Source organism: Hemiscyllium ocellatum, chromosome 12 (genome assembly GCF_020745735.1).
Source record: "Hemiscyllium ocellatum isolate sHemOce1 chromosome 12, sHemOce1.pat.X.cur, whole genome shotgun sequence".
Taxonomy (NCBI): Eukaryota; Metazoa; Chordata; class Chondrichthyes; order Orectolobiformes; family Hemiscylliidae; genus Hemiscyllium; species Hemiscyllium ocellatum.
In genome coordinates this window covers 22,513,460-22,533,096 of record NC_083412.1, presented here as the reverse complement: position 1 = coordinate 22,533,096, position 19,637 = coordinate 22,513,460, and the positions used below count along the sequence as shown (strand labels likewise).

Here is a 19,637-nt window from a genome sequence, read left to right as displayed (position 1 = left end):
CACTATAAAGTTGAGGCACTCAACAACAATGCATGAACTTTAAAATATAAATTGACCAGTCAGCTGAATATATGGTGTGCATGATTAATATGCTCTACTCTAGAAATATTTCATGTTTGTCTCAAGTGCAACATTACAGTACAGTGTACATGCATCAATGGAACATTGAGTTAATTTCTATAGTTAAAGAATTATTTAATCTTTTGCAAAATTAGATCCCCAAATGTTACAGCCAATGCACGCATGATGTTTTCATATTTGAGAATCTGCTCTGTTCCACTGAATACCATTTTATATATGACATATGACCTTGCTATTTTTTCCACAATTTAAGTAATCTCCTTTCTATGTCTGCGTGGATCACAGGTCTACTCCTGGGGTCACAACAACTGTGGGCAAGTTGGATCAGGATCTACTGCAAGCCAGGCAACACCACGGAGGGTAACAAACTGTTTGCAGAACAAGAGGGTTGTTACTATTGCTTGTGGTCAGATATACTCCATGGCTACAGCAGATAACGGAGAGGTAATTATTTGTTGAGATGCAGTATACTATATAACATTGTGTTGTTGTGCATATGTTAGTAATGAGGGCACTGCAGTGATATGAAAATGTTGCCTTTTACTGATGTTATATTGATCTAATTGATGAGCACAGAGGAAGAGCAGCCCAAATTTTGAAAACCCTCTACGACCATGATTTGTTTTTGGTTAAAGCTTCAATTTGCTTCAAAGTCCCTTGTCCTGATTTGTGCCCAGGTAATGGGGTGAGAAAATGGTGGGAGTGGGTTTGTATTTGGTGGAACACAAAATTGTCTGGATTGATGCTGCGCAGAATACTAAGTACGATTGTATAAGTTGTGGATTCGAGTCCGACTGTGGAGGCTTGAGCACAAGATCAAGGTTGACGCCTCAGTGGAGCTCTAGGGAATTGCTACAGTGTTAGAGCCATTGTTTTTGAGCTGAGACATTAAACCGAGGCACTTTCCTCTACCTCATAAAAGGTCTAATGGCAGTATTCCAAAAAGAGCAAGGATATTTTGACTCGTGGTCTGGGTAGTACTTAACTGATTCAACACCAATAATGCATGACTGTTTGTGAGCCATTATTGTCCACAAATTGGCTGCAGTGTGTCCTGCGATACAAAACTGACAATGTTGGCTGTAAAGCTCTTAAAGATACCCTGAGGTCATAAAAAGCACTGCATAAATGCACGACTGTCTTTTTGAATTTGAAATTGTAATCAGGTCATTTGCATGGTTTACCGATGAAATTTTGCACTTTGATTGCAACCTTTTAATGACTACTTTGGACAGATTTGCATTGTGGGTAAGAGAAATACTTACAATTGCTCTATACTTATCTAATTGCCTGGTACCTCTGGGCGATGCAGTGTGATGAGTCTGCAGCTAAATATGTTTGAAGTTATAGAGCTTCTTCCTGAATTTAGATTTAAATGCAGAGGGGGAACTCTGGCCCTGTGTACCTTCCTATGGCTGAATTAATGCTGGAAAATTGTTGCAAAGATTGCAGTACAGTGTGACTTTGGTGCTTTGAGCTCAGTGTTCGATATTTATCTCTGTGTTACCATAAAGCTGTCATCTCAGAGTTAGAAGATTGTGGGTTTAAACCTCACTTGGTTCCTTTAGTCCCTACCGTGGGCTAACATTGTGGTGCAGTGCTGAGGGAGATTTTCCAGTATCCTGATCAACATTTATCCTTCCAAAACCACTACCAAATCATTTGTCTAATGTTCTGTTTTTGTGGAAACTGTGAATTGTATAAATGCCAGTTCTAAGTTGTGCTAGGAGCATACATGTGCAAAGAGACAGAGAGACCTTGTAAACAACGGAAGGAGCTGTCCTGTTCAGGGTTATCGTGGAGACCAATAATTTTTTTCTCGGAGCTTGAGGCCATGGTTATGATGCCTCCGTACCCACAGCACTGCCTCTATTGCCCTCCTATAGCTGGCCCTTTCTCATAGATTGAGGAGTTGAAATGACTATAACTGTAGCTCATTTTGTCAATGTGCATGTGAGGATGAGGTGTATTTCCTTTCCTTGAGAATGCTGGGTAAAAATCCAACCATCAAAAGGCCAAGGCTGCACAAGGGATTGGTTGTCACTTTTTAAAAACTAATTTACATGAAATTGTGCCTGCACTGGCAAGACTGCACATGCAGTGTGTGATGTCAGTTGAAAGAACATGTGGCTTTTTGCAACCAGTGTTGCCAGGATTGGAGGATCTGAGCTACAGGGAGAGGCTGAACAGGCTGGGGCTGTTTTCCCTGGAGCATCGGAGGCTGAGGGGTGACCTTATAGAGGCTTACAAAATTATGAGGGGCATGGATAGTGTAAATAGATGAAGTCTTTTCCCTGGGATCGGGGAGTCCAGGACTAGAGGGCATAGGTTTAGGGTGAGAGGGGAAAGATATAAAAGAGACCTAAGGGGCAACTTTCACGCAGAGGGTGGTACATGTGTGGAATGAGCTGCCACAGGATGTGGTGGAGGCTGGTACAATTGCAACATATGAGAGACATTTGAATGGGTATATGAATAGGAAGGGTTTGGAGGGATATGGGCCAAGTGCTGGCAGGTGGGACTAGATTGGGTTGGGATATCTGGTCGGCATGGACAGGTTAGACTGAAGGGTCTGTTTCCATGTGTACATCTCTATGACTCTATGACAGTGACACCACTAGCCCTGTCTGCACTAGTGCTGATATTTAGAGTAATCACTCCATTTTCTGGGAATGTACTGTGAAAATAGGCTGCTGGATTTCCCTGCAAAATACCGTGGCTGCACTTAAAACTAAATTACACTGAATAGCTTTGGAGTGACCTCAGATCACAAAAGGCATTCTCACTTTTACTCTTTACAGAACTGACTGAAACTTCATTGCTGCTGTAACAGTTAGCTTGGATCAGAACACAGGAACAGTGAGGTTAGGTGTAGTTGTTCATTTTCTCCTGCACACCTAATACTTACAGGTCATTTGCCAGAACAATGCCAAGTTAATTCTTGTATATCCTTTCAACATTATTCCTTCAAATGGTAATTTGTCTGTCATCACTTAAATTTATTGAGAGGGCTGTATAAAGTTATAGATATTATACAGCAGGGAAACTGACTCTTCAATCCAACTCATCCATACTGACCATGTTACCTAAACTGATCTCGCCCCATTTACCAGCATTTGGCCCATATTCCTCTAAATCCTTCCTATTCATATACCCATCTACATGCCTTTTAAATGTTGTAATTTACTCACCTCCACCATTTCCACTGGCAGCTCATTTCATGCTCTGCGTGAAAAAGTTGTCCCTTAGATACCTTTTAAATCTTTACCCTCTCACGTTAAATCTGTGCCCTCTAGTTTTGGAATGCCCTTCCCTCAGGAAAAGATCTTAGATTATATATCTATCAATGCTCTTCTTGATTTAATTTAAATCTGTATAAGGTTTCCCCCTCAGCCTCTGATGCTGTGGGGAAAATAGCCGCAGCCTGTTCAGTCTCTCCGTTTAGCTCAAATCCTCCAATCCTGGCACCATCATTGTAAATTTTTTCTGAACCCATCATTGGTTAATCAAAGATTGCAAGAAATAGGAACGAGAGTAGGCTGTTTGGCCACTCGAGTCTGCTTTGTCATTCAGTAGGATTGTAATTGATCCAAAATTCGTCACAGCCACTCTTCTGCCCCTTCCTTCTAACATTAATTCCTCATCCTGATCAAGAATCTAGCTATCTCTGCCTTAAATGTGCACAAGGTTTTGCACCACAGCTTTCTGTGGCAAGGAAGTTCTATCAAGTCTCAACCCTCTGAGAGAAGAAATTCCTCTTCATCTCAGTTTTAAGTTGGTGCTTCTTTATTCAGACACTGTGTTCTCTGGTCCTAGAGTCTCCTTTTTAACCTGTCAAGACTTCTAAGAATCCTTTATGTTTCAAACAGATACATGGATAGACAAGTGGAGAGACAAATTAAGTTGAAATTGATCTCCTCTTCAGGGAAAGTAAACACCACTAGCTGGGCCAGCATTTATTATTCATTCCCAAGTTATTCTTGAGAAGTAAAGTTCATAGATATGCTCAAAATTATGAAGGTAATTGGGAGAAACTTGTTGCATGGCTGGAAGGTCAGTTACCAGAGGCGGTAAGTTTAAGATTGTTCACAGTTCACAGAAGAGTGATAGCAATGTTTTCTTCACATGTTGTTATTAACTAGAATTCACAGAGTGAGATTTAATAACAATCGATATAAATTTTAAAACAAAGAAGAAAGTGCTATGGGCAAAGCATAGGTGGAGTGAGAGTAATGGATTCACTTTCAAAAAACTAGTTCTAACACAGTTAGCTGAATGACTTCCTTGAATACTCACTGATTCTATATATATTTGTCTTCTTTGTCTAGGTGTACGCTTGGGGTTACAATGGCAGTGGTCAACTGGGAACAGGAATCAGTGGAAACCACCTTACTCCTTGCAGAGTGACTGGGTTACAAGGAATTTGTGTCCTTCAGGTAAATATCCTTGACTCATCACCACCTGTTTTGTTAATTTTGCAAAGCAAATTGCTTTTACTGTCTGTTAGATAAAGTATGTTAGACAGCTATGAACCTGCCTGAAATAGTGAATAATGTTGTAAAATTACCTAGCAGATTTTTAAAAGTGAATTCATGTCTCACCCTGTCATAAAAACAGCTTTACAAATTAGCAAATGAGTAAAATTAATCAATACGACTTTGTTTTTCTAGATACAAAGTTAAGCACTGTGTGTAGTGTGAAAGCATTTTGGTATTCCACTGGTGTTTGTTTCAATCAGATAGTTTACTTTGCAGCAATATATAAGTATGTGGCCTTGGTAATGACATTATCCATTGATGGTAGTTTAGTGGTAATGTTACTAGAGACATTAATCCTGACTAATGCTGTAGTGACATGAGTTCAAATCCTATCTGGCAGCTGAAGGAATTGAAATAAGCACAATGGTTGAATTTAGAATTAAATGCTAGGCACAAAATACCAGATTATTGCAAAAACCCACCTGGTTCACTCATGTCCTTCAGGAGCAGCAATTTGCCTACGTTTGATTGCAAATATATAGCAATATGGTTGACTGTAACTGTATTCTGCATGAACCGAACTGAATGGTTTTATAGGCCACTGGTACCGAGAGAAGGGGACAACAATATGCTGGGTTTGCCAGTGGTGCTCACACCCCAAGAACCAACACACATATTGGATGTGTGTGTGTGTAAGTAAAGGCAGATGGTGGAAAACTGAAATAAAAACAGAGACTGCAGGAGAAAATAAGCAGATCTGGCAACATTTGTGGAAACAGAATCACGGTTAACACTTTGAGTTCAAAAAGAAATGGGACTGTGAATTGAAATTGTGTGGTCTGCAGTTTATTGGGAATTGGTTTGTGAAATTGTTGCTGGTTCTCATTTGTTGGAAATCAAAATGCAATGCAAAAAATTTGCTTTGAATAAATGTTGAATAACAAAGTAGTCACTGCAGTTTAATTCAGAACTCTCACAGGATATTATCGGAGAGCCAAAAATTACAACTCCTGATCATTAATTTCAACTCCAGTTTTCATCCCAGAGAGTACTTTTGTAATTTATGCTGATGCTGCCTGACCACCTGTGCTTTTCCAGTGCCGCACGTTTTGACTCCGATCTCCAGTATCTACAGTCCTCACTTTCTCCCACCCCAATCCAACACTGGCTCCTCCACGTTATAGGTGGAAAAGAGCAGTTAGTGTTGGTGCTATTATGGAAAGTTTGCACAAAGTTTGCTGGAGGGTACTGGGGTAAATTCATAAGAGGTATAAAAAAGAGATAATAGAGTAGGCGGCATTGACATTTGGGTGGATTCAACATTAATGGCAAAGTAATAAAGTCCAAATTTGACCAGTACCATGCGAATGTGCAGCATGTGATTGGTAAGGTTAGTGAGTTACAGACACAGATTAATTACATAGAAGTATGATGTTGTGGGGTTAATGGAGACTTGACTCAGAACTGTATAGCTGGGTACTAAATATCCTTTTGATTCAAGTGCTCAGAAAAGGAGAATGGTTGGCAATATTGATTAAGGAGAACGTTGTCTCTCTCCAGCATTGAACTGTGGTCAAGGGCAGAACATTTTTGGTTAGGGCTAAAGAACAAAGAATGGTGCAATTACATTGCTTGGTATCCTGCTAAAGGTTACCAATTAGTGGGAAAAATGTAGAGGAACAAATTTGTAAGCAAATTTAAATAATTAAATGATTACATTTCTAAAATAGACAAAGAGCCTGTTTCCACACTGTAAATAATCTAATCTAATCTAAGCAGAGAAGGGGGTGATTTGCCAGTGTGCGTCCAGGAAATGTTTCAACAATTAATGTTCAAATTTAATGTCTCTCTTGCAATGAGAAAGAAAATTCTACTTGAGCTGATTCTTGGGAATTGGTTGGGCCAGGTGACTGTGAAGTCACGTTTTGGGACAATGATAATTTTAACATGAGCTTTAGGTTGACAGCGGAAAACTACAAAGAGTAACCCAGCAAAAGAATAGTTTGAGGGAAAGCCAACTTTTATAGGATATGAATGAGTCTGACTCCAATAACGTGGAATCAAAGCTGACCAGAGAAAGGTGATGATCAGTGTGTTGCCTTAAGTATAGGCAAAGGTCACTTCTACAAAGGGGAAAGGTAGGGCAAACAAACCCAGAAGCCTCTTTGTAAGTGTGGGCGTGACAGATGCTGGGTTAATACAGTTAAGAACCAGGTCAAATGTGAATCTTCAATGTGGAATTGAGAGAGCAAATAAGAAAAGCACAGAGCATGAGATGAAATATTAATTTAAACGCCACTCAGTGATCCTTTCAAACCTACTTTCTCATCAGGAGAATAACAATAAATGAAATCTAAAAGTAATGTAGTAATTTAGTAACTAAAAGTTTTTCAGTCATTATTATCGTTGTCATTAGATTAACATCTGTGTAATAACAAAATTATATATGCTTCTTACCTCTCAAACTACTGATCAATATTCAACATGCCCTAATTGAATGCATTCACAACTTTGAAAGTTATGTTTTAGGATTTATCATAGCTGATGAATGTTATTCTACTTCCAGACTGTCTGTGGTTCTGCTCACACACTCGCACTAACAGATGAGGGCTTGCTATATGCCTGGGGAGCTAATACATCTGGGCAGCTGGGTATTGGAAATAAAATCAATCAGCTGGTCCCAGTGCTGATCACTGTGGAGAAAGAAAGGTACTGTTGTTTTGTTTTTACTAACATTTAACAATTAGTTGACATTGTATAATCAGCTGTCTCTGTGTAACAGGACTGTCCAGAAAACTTACTTTACCTTGCCACTTAACACACAAGCAATTGGCATTGGTAAAAGGTTGAAGTAATAGTGATGATGTTGGTGTGGAGAACAGGAAAGGCAAAATTCTCTTACTCAGTATCTCCATATATCTGCAAAGGTCTTGCAAGTAGATTCAAAAGTAACAAAGAAAACTGGATAATTAATAGCATATATTTTCAGGGCTATGAGAAAGAGTACTGGGTAGGATAAGCGGGACAAACTAAATAAACGTTTGAGTATCAGCCCAGGAACATTGGCAGAATGGTCTCTTCCTATGATTCTGAATTGAGTTGAACAGTTATCAAACAATTCCTACAGTGCAGAAAGGGGCCACTCAGCCCATCGAATCTGCACCAATCCGCTGAAGAGCATCCCACCCAGACCCAGCTTGCTACCCTATCCCCGTAACCCCACATTTTACCATGGCTAATCCAACTAGCGCTCACATCCTTGGCTATGGCCAATTCAACATGGCCAGTTCACCTAATATGCACAACTGCTGTGCCCAGCAGAAACCCATGCAGACATAGGGACAACATGTGAACTCCACAAAGACAGTCACCTAAGGCCGGAATCAGTGTCTGTGGTGCTTTGAGGCAGCAGTGCTAACCACTGTGCCACCCCTAAAGTCTTGGCTGGAAGCTACCTGGTTTGGTCATTCTGTGGATTGAACCCGTGACCTTTGTATTATTAGCATTGTGCTCTAGCTATTTGAGCTGATCGTCTTTATAATAATAATCAATGTACCGTTTATTCAGAGATGGCCCAATGACTAATTGTCATATGTACACAAATTTGTACTAAACATCCAACTTGTTCAGTATGTCGGAAGGTCAGAGTGTCTGGGGTTTAAAAAATTCTGTCTTTGTCCATCTGCCTGCCTGCCTGTCTCTCTCTCTCTCTCTCTCTCTCTCTGCCTCATATGTCAGCTGCTGGTTTTGGAAATTGTATTATAGAGGTTGTTCACTTAGCCTTTGTATTTTGAGCATTTGTTACAGAGTCAAAAAAAGCAAATAGGAGACTATTTGGTGCTTTGTAACTGTGATGGCCTTTTGAAAAAGCTATCCAATTAGTCCTGCTTCTGTATTCTTTAGGGATAGCCAAGATGATTTTTCAAATGCATGTCCAACTCCTTTTGAAGGTTACCACTGAATCATCTTTTAATGTAGTGCAATCCAAGTAATCTTATCTTGCTGCATTGAAAATTCTCATTTCCCTACTCGTTCTTTCGCCAATTACCTTAAATCCATACCTCCTGGTTGCTGTTCCACCCACCAATGCAACCAGTTTTTGTTCTCATTTGCTTGTTAAAGCCCTGCCTAATATTGTTCAATGTATTCTCCTTAACTTTCCTGTAACCTTCCATAATTTGAAAACTGAAATTAATCCTCAGTTTAATTAGTGTTGCTCTATTTAATGTTCTTTTAGTTAGCTTAAAGGCAGGGAGTTAATTAAGTCTCAGCATTATTAAACAAGCAGGATAATATTCAGGATATTGACCAAGAGGTTGCACTGTATTTACTATTTCAAACATACTGCTTTGCAAATGCAAGAGCACACAAAAAAGCTTTAGCCATAATCTTTTAAAGCTCTTTCAACTCAGGAAATCATCTTTTAGATTGTAAAAGTGCAAATGCAATTTCATTATTTGGGAAAATTCAGAGAGGAAACAGGAATAGCCTTGCTCATCTATAACAGGGTAATTATTGAAGTCAATATTTAATGTCACAGTGACAAAACTCTTGGAGAAATCTAAAATGACTGGACATAGCCAACTGAATTTGTAATAGCTAATCCATGTTTAAGGAACCTACTTAGAGTTATGGAGGATTAACAATTGTGGTGAATGTCTATCTATTGAGTTTATATGAATTTGTAGAAGGCATTCAATTATGTTCTACCTATGATTAAAGCACAAGGAATTGAAGGTAAGTTATTAGTCTGGTTAGGAAACTGGTTAACGAGCAAAACCCCAGGAGAAGAACTAATGCATATGCACTTGAATTACACTGAATTGATGAGTGATGTCCAATGGGGTCAGTGCTCAATCAGTTTGAAAGGACTTGTATGAAAGAGTATGCAGACTTCTGACAACATCGCGCTACCTCATTGAATTGTAAGCCTCTGGTTTAGCTAACATTTATGGAGTGGGGTTTGAACCCTTGATCTTCTGAAAGAGAGGCAATATTGCTGCGACTCATGGCTGACAATATACTTGTGATAATTTAATATGTACGCTATTCCTGTGACAGGAATGTATTTTATTTGATTAGGAAAGTATTCAAACATTGAAAATTCTATTCCTGTTATCCAGAGGGTAAAGATTTAATATTGCCACCTTTTTTTTTACAAGAGGCAGAATAATCCTTCGATATTCAATAAATAATATTTTGGGGTTTTTTGTTTTGTTTTTCCACAGCTTACAAATTGAAATAAAGGAAATTAATGGGAGATTAAATTGATTCTAATTAATCTGGATTATAAAGTTTATTCTTGTTTAATCTTATCTGTCAGGATCCAATATTAATGATTACTTAAATCAGAAATATTAATCTGGGAATTAGAGTCATAGATCTTCAGGAAATGCAATCTTCACTTTAATGAATTTGTGCACAATTAGTGAAACTTATTAATTGATACAGAATGTATTTAAACATGTACATTTTTAAAATTTCCTCCATTTGGTCACATCAATTTCAATACCATTTGCTGCTATAGACTTATTCTCTCAAAATATTTTGCAGAGAATAGCACTGGCATTTTTGTCTCATTTGAGGGAGTTTTATTGAAAATTCATCAATTTGAAGCATTAACTCTATCCATCCGTCTACTGATGTTGTTAGACCTGCTGAGTATTTCTTATACTTCCTTCTATTTTAGATTTACCACACCAATTTTGATTTTGTTTTTGTTTTTGTTGTGCTGTTTGTTGTATGACACACAGATAATGGAATGTTGCTGCCATTGTGCAGGATGTGCTGTTATCAGGCAAAATGACTTGTGTACATCTTTGAAGCCTTTCATTTCATTTTGCCCTATTCCCTGAGAGCAAATAGTGTTCTAGGACTGATGTTTAGGTCACAGCCTTGACTAGATATTGGAAATAAATTTAGATGATTGGCAGTCCTTAAACTTAAACCCAAGGATAATAGCATTACCTGCAATTATGTCAAGATGCAACCAATCTAGTCATTTAAAATTAAACGTACAGTTGAACTACATGTGGAGTGGAACATGGCAATGCAGCCTCAGCTCAACTATAAACATAGACTAACCTAGCAGAAAACACTTGCCTGCAACGTGCTGCACCTTATCAATGCCCTACCATCTCTTTTCCTTGGTCTCTATCTGTAGGATTGTGGAGATTGCTGCTTGCCATTCCACTCACACCTCAGCTGTGAAGACCCAGGGTGGTCAGGTCTACATGTGGGGATACTGCCGGGGCCAGTCGGTAACCTTCCCACGTCTCACTCACTTCTCTTGCACAGATGACGTGTTTGCCTGCTTTGCCTCTCCAGCAGTTACATGGCGCTTCCTGTCCATAGGTAAGTTCATGCTGAATCAGTGATTGTCCACACACAAAAAACTGACATGATTTAATTTGAAGTGTAAACTAACTGAGTTATCTCTTGAACTTGCATTTTATTTTTGTTCTAGTAACAATATTTTTAAATTACTATAAGGAAGTGACTATTTCGATTGTTAATTAAATCACAGAATCTTGCAGCAGAGAAAGAGGTTATTCAGCCTGTTGTCCCTGTTAGTTAGAAGAGCTATCTAATTAATGCCATTTTCCCCTATTGCTTACTGTAGCCCTATATATTTTTTCCTTTTTCAAGTAAATATCCAATTTGCTTTTGAAAACTGCAGTTGAATCTGCTTCTTGTGCACTTTGTGGTGCATTCCAAACCACCACCACTGATTGCAATAAATTTTTTTGTGTCTCTTCTCCCACTTTAATTCTTTTGCTAATTTTCTTAAATCTGTGTCCAATGGTTATTGACTGTTCTTATTCACACTAATTATATTATAGATATAATTTAAAATCGACATCAGTTAGGTTTTCGATTTCTGTTTCTCCCTTTTCCAGTAGTTGTTTACACATGTTAACAATGTTTTCCCTATCCCTGCACTCCATCTCCGTGTAACGTAACTTTCTTTCCAAGATGAATTTTGAGTACAGCTGGAAGCCCCAAAACAGGTAGCATGTCCTCAGATTGAACCTGTCAATGGCACAGTTTATCTGGTTAGGACATTTGTGTGTTCCAGAACAACTGCTTTTACCACTTGATTTCCACTTTCTGTAGAACAGGATGATCACCTGACTGTAGCCCAGTCTCTGCACAAGGAGTTTGATAGCTTGGAAACATCAGATTTAAAGTTCTGTGTGGAAGGAAAATTAATCCATGTTCATAAAGCTGTTTTGAAAATAAGGTACCGCTTTCAAAATGTTGTCAACTAGCATTTTCTGGGAATCAAATTGAATAAAAATGAATTTATGGTAAAATTAATTTATTTCTTACCACCAGGTGTGAACATTTTCAAACTATGTTTCAATCCTACTGGAGTGAAGATGAAAAAGAGGTGATTGAGATTGACCAGTTTAGCTATTCAGTGTATCGTGCCTTTCTAGAATACTTGTATACAGACTGTGTCAATCTTCCTCCTGAGGATGCAATAGGTACTGTATGTAATTTGCCTCTCTTTGTACTGACGAGTCTTGTAAAGAACGTCTTGTATCCTTGCTGTGTTCCATCATCCTGATACAGCAAAGACAGATCATTTGCTCACCAATTTCTGCCATAGATTGAGCCATTACCACCACCTTGCCTTTGTCTTTTTTTTTGTTTTTGGGAGTGCTGTAGGACATATGGTTGCCAACAGTACATTTTGAAATGGAGTACAATTGTCCAGTTGCACATAGAAGAATCATATAATTGTCATCAAATTCAGTTTAATCAATATTTTAAAGACATGGTTTGTGAATGTGCAGCACTCCCTTAGTATTGCACTTAAGACCGGAACCAAAATGTTGACATTTTTATATAGCACGTTTAAGTGAGTTTTCTCCCATGAAGTACAGAGTTTCCCAAGTGAAAACTCAAACACTGTTTCATCTCCTTGGGTAGTAGATTTTTTAAAAAGTACTCTACAGGGCGGCACGGTGGCTCAATGGTTAGCACTGCTGCCTCTCAGTGCCAGGGATCCAGGTTCGATTCCAGGCCACTGTATGTGTGGTTTGCACATTCTTCCCATGTCTCTGTGGGTTTCCTCTGGGTGCTCCGGTTTCCTCCCACAATCCAAAGATGTGCAGATCAGGTGAATTGGCTATACTAAGTTGCCCATACTGTTAGGTGCATTAGAGGTAAATATAGGGGAATGGGTCTGGGTGAGACACTCTTCTGAGGGTTGGTGTGGACTCGTTGGGCCAAATGACCTGTTTCCACACTGTAGGGAGTCTAATTTTTTTTTTAAAAGTCTAATCTACTGCCTGAGGTTGACAATTTGTGCATAAAGGATGAGAAAGTGAGGACTGCAGATGCTGGAGATCAGAGCTGAAAAATGTGTTGCTGGAAAAGCGCAGCAGGTCAGGCAGCATCCAAGGAGCAGGAAAATCGATGTTTCGGGCAAAAGCCCTTCATCAGGAATAGAGCTTTATTCCGGATGAAGGGCTTTAGCCCAAAACGTCGATTTTCCTGCTCCTTTTAATGCTGCCTGACCTGCTGTGCTTTTCCAGCACCACTCTAATCCGGACTCTAGTTTCCAGCATCTGCAGTCCTCGTTTTTACCTAATGGATAAGTCGTGCCTGACTGAAGATGATTGAAAGATGATTAAAGTAGTAGACAGGAAAACGTTTGCAGAGTTGTTAATTTGGATTTCCAAATGTAATTTGGTAAAGTTTCTCAGAAATATTAAAACTGAAACTTGTGAAATACTACACACTTTATTGACCTGATTAGCAAACTGCGTGTGTAGCTGGAGACAAAGTAGAGATAATTAACATTGAGTACATGTGACTGATGTGTTGGTTCAAGGCAATTCACCACATTTATTAATACCATATACCTGTACTCACGTAAAATGTAAAAGTTGACCCTCTATTTTGGCCAAAAGAACCGGAATTTTCCATATTTCTTGCCTCAAAGTCAACCCTAGTTCTCACAGACAACAGATCACAGTTGTGAGTCAAAGTATTATCCTGTACATAAATGTTACAATGAGGGAATGAATTTTTTTTCATGCTATTATGTTTTAATGTACAATTCACACCAATTTGTCTTGAAAGTTTAAGATGCATCAGGTCAGACTCAGGTGACAACTTCCCTTTGTGTACAGCTCAGCTGAGCTCAATTCCCCTGTAGCATTCGTGGAATATACCTAGTTGAGGTTTTGAAACTTCATTATTTTGTGTAAAAATGCCCTCCAAAATTCACCATATACAGTAGAGTTTAAACTAAAAGTTATTGAAGTTGCAGAGAAGACAAATAACTGTCTAGCAGCAAGAGAATTGTGTTTCGGAGAAACCAGAGTGGCTGGAGAAAACTATCGAACCAACTTCAGACAATGCCAAAATGAAAGTGTGGTAAACAGAGAGAAACTTATCGAGTGGCCACATTTGGAGAAAAAACGTTGCTGAGTATGTACTTGAAAATCTTCAAAATAGAAAATATGTTGGTCATGAAACCATCCAAATCCATGCACAAAACACACCAAAAAAGGATGGAATTTCACATTTTGGGGCAAGTGCTGGAAAGTTCATGAGAAGGCGTGATTTAGTACTTCAGCAGAGAACTAACGTTGCACAGTTGCTTGCTGAACTGAACTAGAAAATAAGTTAGTACAGTTTCACTGGTTTGTTATCAGAAATTGGCAGAAGGAAGGCAAAATCCTAAATTGCATAGCAAATTCAAGGAGCATCCAGTTAATCTGCTCTTAGGTGGAAAAATTATGATGAGTACATTGTTTAATGTTCTGTTCTCTTTACCTCCATCTGAACAGTTGTTAGGTAGAACCTTAGAGTAATCCAAAAAGCAGCAATTCTGCATTTTCTCAGTACTAGAGCATAGAACACTAAATAATACAGCACAGAAACAGACCATTTGGCCACCAGGTCTGTGCTGACCATGATGTCATTCTAAACTACTCTCACCTGCCAGTATTAGGTGGTTATTCCTCTATTCCTGCCTGTTGATGTGTCTGTCCAAATGGCTGTTAAATATTGCCATTCTATCTGCTTTTACCACATCCCTTGGTGGTGTGTTGCAGGCACCTACCACCCTCCGCATTTTTTTTTAAAAAACCTGCTGTTTCCTTTAAGCTTTCACTCTCACCTTAAACCTAGACTCTCTAGTATTTGACATTTTTACCCAGGGAAAAAGACTGACAATCCACCCTATCCATGCCTCTCATAATTTTATGTATTTATATCAGGTTGCCCCTCAGTCTCCCAATGCTTTAGCAAAATTTATCCAACCTCTTCTTATAGCACGTACACTCCAGTCCAGGCACGGTGCTTTTTTGTTCGCCATACTAAAGTTAATCTGTAACATGACTTGTCAACTTTTATACTCCATGCCTCACCCGATGAAGGCAAGCATACCGTGTGTCGTCTTTACCACCTTATCCACTTGTGTTGCCACTTTCAGCGAGCTATGGACTTGCACCCTAAAAGTTTGCTATCTATAAATGCACCTAAGGGTCCTGCCATTTTCTATATACATTCCTGCTGCAATTGACCTCTGACAATGCATCACCTCACACATTTCCAGATTAAACTCCATTTGCCATTTCTACACTGAACTTTCCAACTGATTGATAACCTGCTGTATCCTTTTGATAACCCTCCTCAGTATCCACAACTCTACAATTTTTGTGTCGTCTGAAAACTTACTAAACAGACCATCTACATTTTTGTCCAAGTTATTTTTATATATGTTACAAACAACAGACGTCCCAGCAATGATCCTTGCAGAATACCACTGGTCACAGACCTGTATTCAGAAAAACACTCCTCCATAATTACTCTGTCTTCTATGACCAAGCCAATTTTGTATCCAGATTACTGACTCACTGTAGATCCCATCTGACTTAATCTTCTGGACCAGCCTGTCAAGGGACCTTGTCAAATGTTTTTGTAAAGTCATGTAGAACAAAATCAATTTCCATACCCTCATCAATCTTTGTCACTTCCTCAAAAAATCTCAATTAAATTTGTGAGACAAGACCTCTCCCACACATTCTTTTCCAAATACTAGTAAATCCTATAATTTTCCTACCACTGCTGTAAGGCTTATTGGACTATAATTTCCTGGATTATCCTGTTACCTTTCTTAAAGGAACAAAATTGGTATTCTTTGCCAATTTTCAAGACGCCCAACACCACCTTAAAATGAGCATGCTGTAGAAAATCAACATAACTCTCCCTAATCATGCTCTTCTCTCTGAATACTGATGCGAAGGACTCATTTAAAGACCTCATCCACTTCCTCAGACACCACACACATGTTCCCTCCTTTGCAGGCTCAGTTGTTAGCACTGCAGTCTCACAGTGCCAGGGATCTGAGTTCAATTCCAGTCTTGAGTGACTGTGTGGAGTTTGCGCATTCTGCCTGTCTCTGCTTCTTGGAACTCCTCCATCCATTTCACATCCTCCCTCTTTCACACCTAGAATGTTGATCCACCAGTCCAGCCCTTCTCTTAACCAAGTGTTGGACTATAACCTAATGTTGTGTGATTTTTAACAAAGACTTAATAGCCATCTTGGTTTGTTCAGTATGTAAGTCGCCTGACTCTTTAATATTTTGACTATAAAGTCTGTGTTGGACATTTCCTCTCTCACTAGATGCCTGAAGAAAGACCAGGGAAGGAAAATTTGTAGTTTTGAATAAACCAGTTGGACATAACTTGGTGTTGTGTGATTTTTAACTCTTGTCCAACACCGGCACCTTCACAATACAGGAAATTCACTGAGGACAGTCATTCTAATCAGATTGATAATTTATCAAACAATTTGTCAGTTGCAGTCATGCTAACAACTGCGCCACGATGCCATTTCATATTTTTTTGTTCTGGATTTACTGTTTCCAACTAATTCTTAAATTCTTTACACTTGAGATGTTGAAATTTTTTCCCTTTAACCTTTAATGCATCTTATATTTGGAATTATTCTGTTATACAGTTTCTGGAATTGCAGCATGTTCCTACATGCAGGAGGCTGTTAGACCATTCATGCCTGCGCCAGATCGGAGTGTTTTGAATAAGTGCCAATCTCCTCCCTTTTCCTGTAACCCTGTGCAATATTTCTAATTAAATAATCATCTAATGTCCTCTCATATGCCTCGATTCAAGTTGATTCCACCATATTCTCAGGCAGGGCGTACCAGATCCTAATTACTTCCTGTGTGAAATGTTTTTTTCTCAGCTCACTTGGCTTAACACTGTAAAACAGTGCCTTCTAGTTTTTGATCCTTTTAACAGCAGGAACAGCTTCTTCCTACCGACTCTGTCCAGACCCCTCATGATTCTGAAAACATCTCAAATCTTCCCTTAACCTTTTTTTACCAAAGAAAGAAGTGCAATTTCTGCAACTTTACCTCATGCATGAAGTTTCTCATTCCTGGAACCATTCTCATAAGTCACTTATCCACTTTCTCCATTGTATTCACATCCTTTCTGAAGTGTGGTACCCAGAATTGTACACACTACTCCACCTTACATCGAACTGGTGTTCTGTATAAACCTAGCCTAACCTCACTGTTTTTGTATCATGTCCCAATTAACAAAGCCTAGACTACTGAATGTTTTAACAGCTCTACCTGCCTGACACCCTTAGTGACCTATGCAAATATACACTGAGATCTTTTTGTCTTTACATGCTCTTTGGAATAGTACCCTTTTATACTACCTTACCATGTTCTTTGTACCAAAAAAAAAATCATCTCACACTTCTCCAACTTTCATCTGCCACCATCAGCCCTCTCCATCACCTTATTAATGTCTTTTGAAGTTCTCCCTTGTTCTTTTTCCAGTTCTCTCAGAATTTGTGTAATCTGCAAACTTGTCCCTTACACAACAGGATCTAGATAACTATATACAACAGGAAAAATAAGCATCCCAATTGGCATACTCCACTAAACATTTCCTCCAGCCTAAAAAATTCCTATTAACCCTTACTGTTTAGTATCCTTGTTGCTTTTGTCCCTTTATTCCATTTCCTGTAACATTTTTCAAGTCTGTATGGCTTGATGTACTTCACATCAAAAGCCCGACTCTCTTCAGCCCTCTCTGATACTGTAGGCTGTTGTTCTGAATGCAATCAATAATATGTCTCTTGCTGTCCTTTTCATAACCACTATCCCAGTTAAAGTTCCCTGTTAGTTTTTGCAACTTGTCATAATTTCCTTTTTAATTCTGAGAGATGTAGCTGAATAGATCCTTTCCTGAAACATCCTTTCTCTAGTACTGAAGTGCTCTTCTTAAACAAAAATGCCATGCCAAATTGCCCTCCTATCTTATTTGAACACCTTGTAACCAGGATATTTAATACCCAGATTTGCCTGAGTGAGTAATCTGCATTCGCATACATGGACTTCCACAATCTCAGGCTCATGGCGTTGAGATAGTAGTACAATCACTTGAATTACTTTTTATTGTTTGCCCATTTAAATTGCAGTAACTGGTTATATTTGTCATTTGTTACTAAGTAAGAAAGTTGTTTACTGTCTCCTCTTTCCTATGCAACTGGGTTAGTAGGAATGAGTGTTATGATTGTAGTTCAACTTGTTAACAGGGAAGTGACATTTAATATTTGACCTAACAAGGTAGTATCGTACAATTTGAGTTCACTTGCATTGGCTTTTTAAAGTTCTGTTTTTGTCTGAGCCTTTCACATCTTGAAATTACATCCAAATTTATTTTTCTCAGGGCTTCTGGATCTAGCTACTTCTTACTGTGAAAATAAAGTGAAGAAACTCTGCCAAGAGATCATTAAAAGAGGAATTACTGTGGAGAATGCTTTCCTATTGCTGTCAGCAGCTGTCCGTTATGATGCAAAGGTTAAAACTCATGAAATGCTTTCTGATTTAATCTAATCTGATATTATGATTGATTAATTGATTGTTTCATAGTCATTGTTAGAACAGTTTTCTATGAACTCTTAATTTGTACCAGAGTTGTTAGAATCTGCTGTGTACTGGACACTGACATCTTTATTTACCTTCTACCTCTGGCCCATTTCCTTATCTCCCCAACTTCTCCTCCCTCCTTCCCTGTCTCACCTTCCCCCCCCCCCCCCCCCCCCCCCCCCCCCCCCCCCCTCACCTTTCCCTCTTTCCATTCCCCTTTCCTTCTCTCCTTCCTTCCCACCCACCCTCACTAAGAAGTATTAACATGAAATTTCTTCTTTTGTGTGTAGGATTTAGAAGAGTTTTGCTTCAAATTTTGTATGAATCATTTGACTGCAGTCACTGACACTGATGCATTTTGGCAAATGGATGGAGCTCTCTTGAAAGAATTCATTGTAAAAGCAAGCAAGTGCGGAGCTTTCAGAAACTGAACTGATGAGGTAGATCTATTCTTGGGACAATATATGGGAAAACTTCATTTGTAATGGGAAATTGATCCAACTTTGGAACATTCAAACTCCCTCATCTCTAACTTATACTATTGCCAGTGTGATTTGTGAGCAACAGGATGTTCATCACGTTTCAACAGCAGTTTTGAACATTCTGGACTACAATTGTAGCTCGTTTCTTGGCTGCAGTTTATTTCCTGGATGTAAATGTCTGATCAACAGCATGTTATAATAAAATATTATGTATATAGTTATTACTAAATTACTGTCTAGAGAATGGATTGTTCCTTATTTTGGTAATTGAGATAATGACTCATATTTTGAATTTGGGATCCAAATTTCTGTTAAATTTCTCTGTTTGAGAAAAAATTGTGGCATGGCCTGCACTATAAGTTCCTTACTTTTTAATTGAAATTTGAAAAGATTCTATGAATAGAATGCCAAGGGTCCACTTTTGTTAGTGGGTTTTGATGATATCTTGTAAATGTGAGAATTTCTCACTTTAAACTGTACCCTTGCAACTCCTGTCACACGTTTCTTTCCAACATATTGGGAATATGTTAGTTTGTTTACCTATTATTAAGTCTTATTATCAATTACTTGTAGGGAAGAAAATTACCAAAAACATTACTGTATACTAGTGAGATTGAATTCATTTTAAAATGAATTCAATCTGTTTTCAAAAGGCCTTTCAAG

The 19,637-nt window shown here is 38.6% G+C and overlaps 1 protein-coding gene across 4 annotated transcripts in view; it reads left to right on the top strand.

The window, feature by feature from the left end:
• rcbtb1 (regulator of chromosome condensation (RCC1) and BTB (POZ) domain containing protein 1) overlaps positions 1-19,203 on the top strand; it is a 35,247-nt gene extending 16,044 nt beyond the window's left edge. For 3 of the 4 annotated variants that reach the window (XM_060832931.1, XM_060832933.1, XM_060832932.1), the window contains exons 5-12: positions 367-525; positions 4,410-4,517; positions 7,126-7,268; positions 10,723-10,913; positions 11,676-11,802; positions 11,898-12,049; positions 18,293-18,423; positions 18,783-19,203. In XM_060832931.1, the coding sequence (XP_060688914.1) occupies positions 367-525; positions 4,410-4,517; positions 7,126-7,268; positions 10,723-10,913; positions 11,676-11,802; positions 11,898-12,049; positions 18,293-18,423; positions 18,783-18,923 (1,152 nt within the window). In that variant the 3' untranslated portion in view covers positions 18,924-19,203. Of the gene's footprint in view, positions 1-366; positions 526-4,409; positions 4,518-7,125; positions 7,269-10,722; positions 10,914-11,675; positions 11,803-11,897; positions 12,050-18,292; positions 18,424-18,782 lie in introns of those variants that run through there. The other variant, XM_060832934.1, reaches the window with a different exon arrangement.
• The last annotated feature ends 434 nt before the right edge of the window (positions 19,204-19,637 follow it).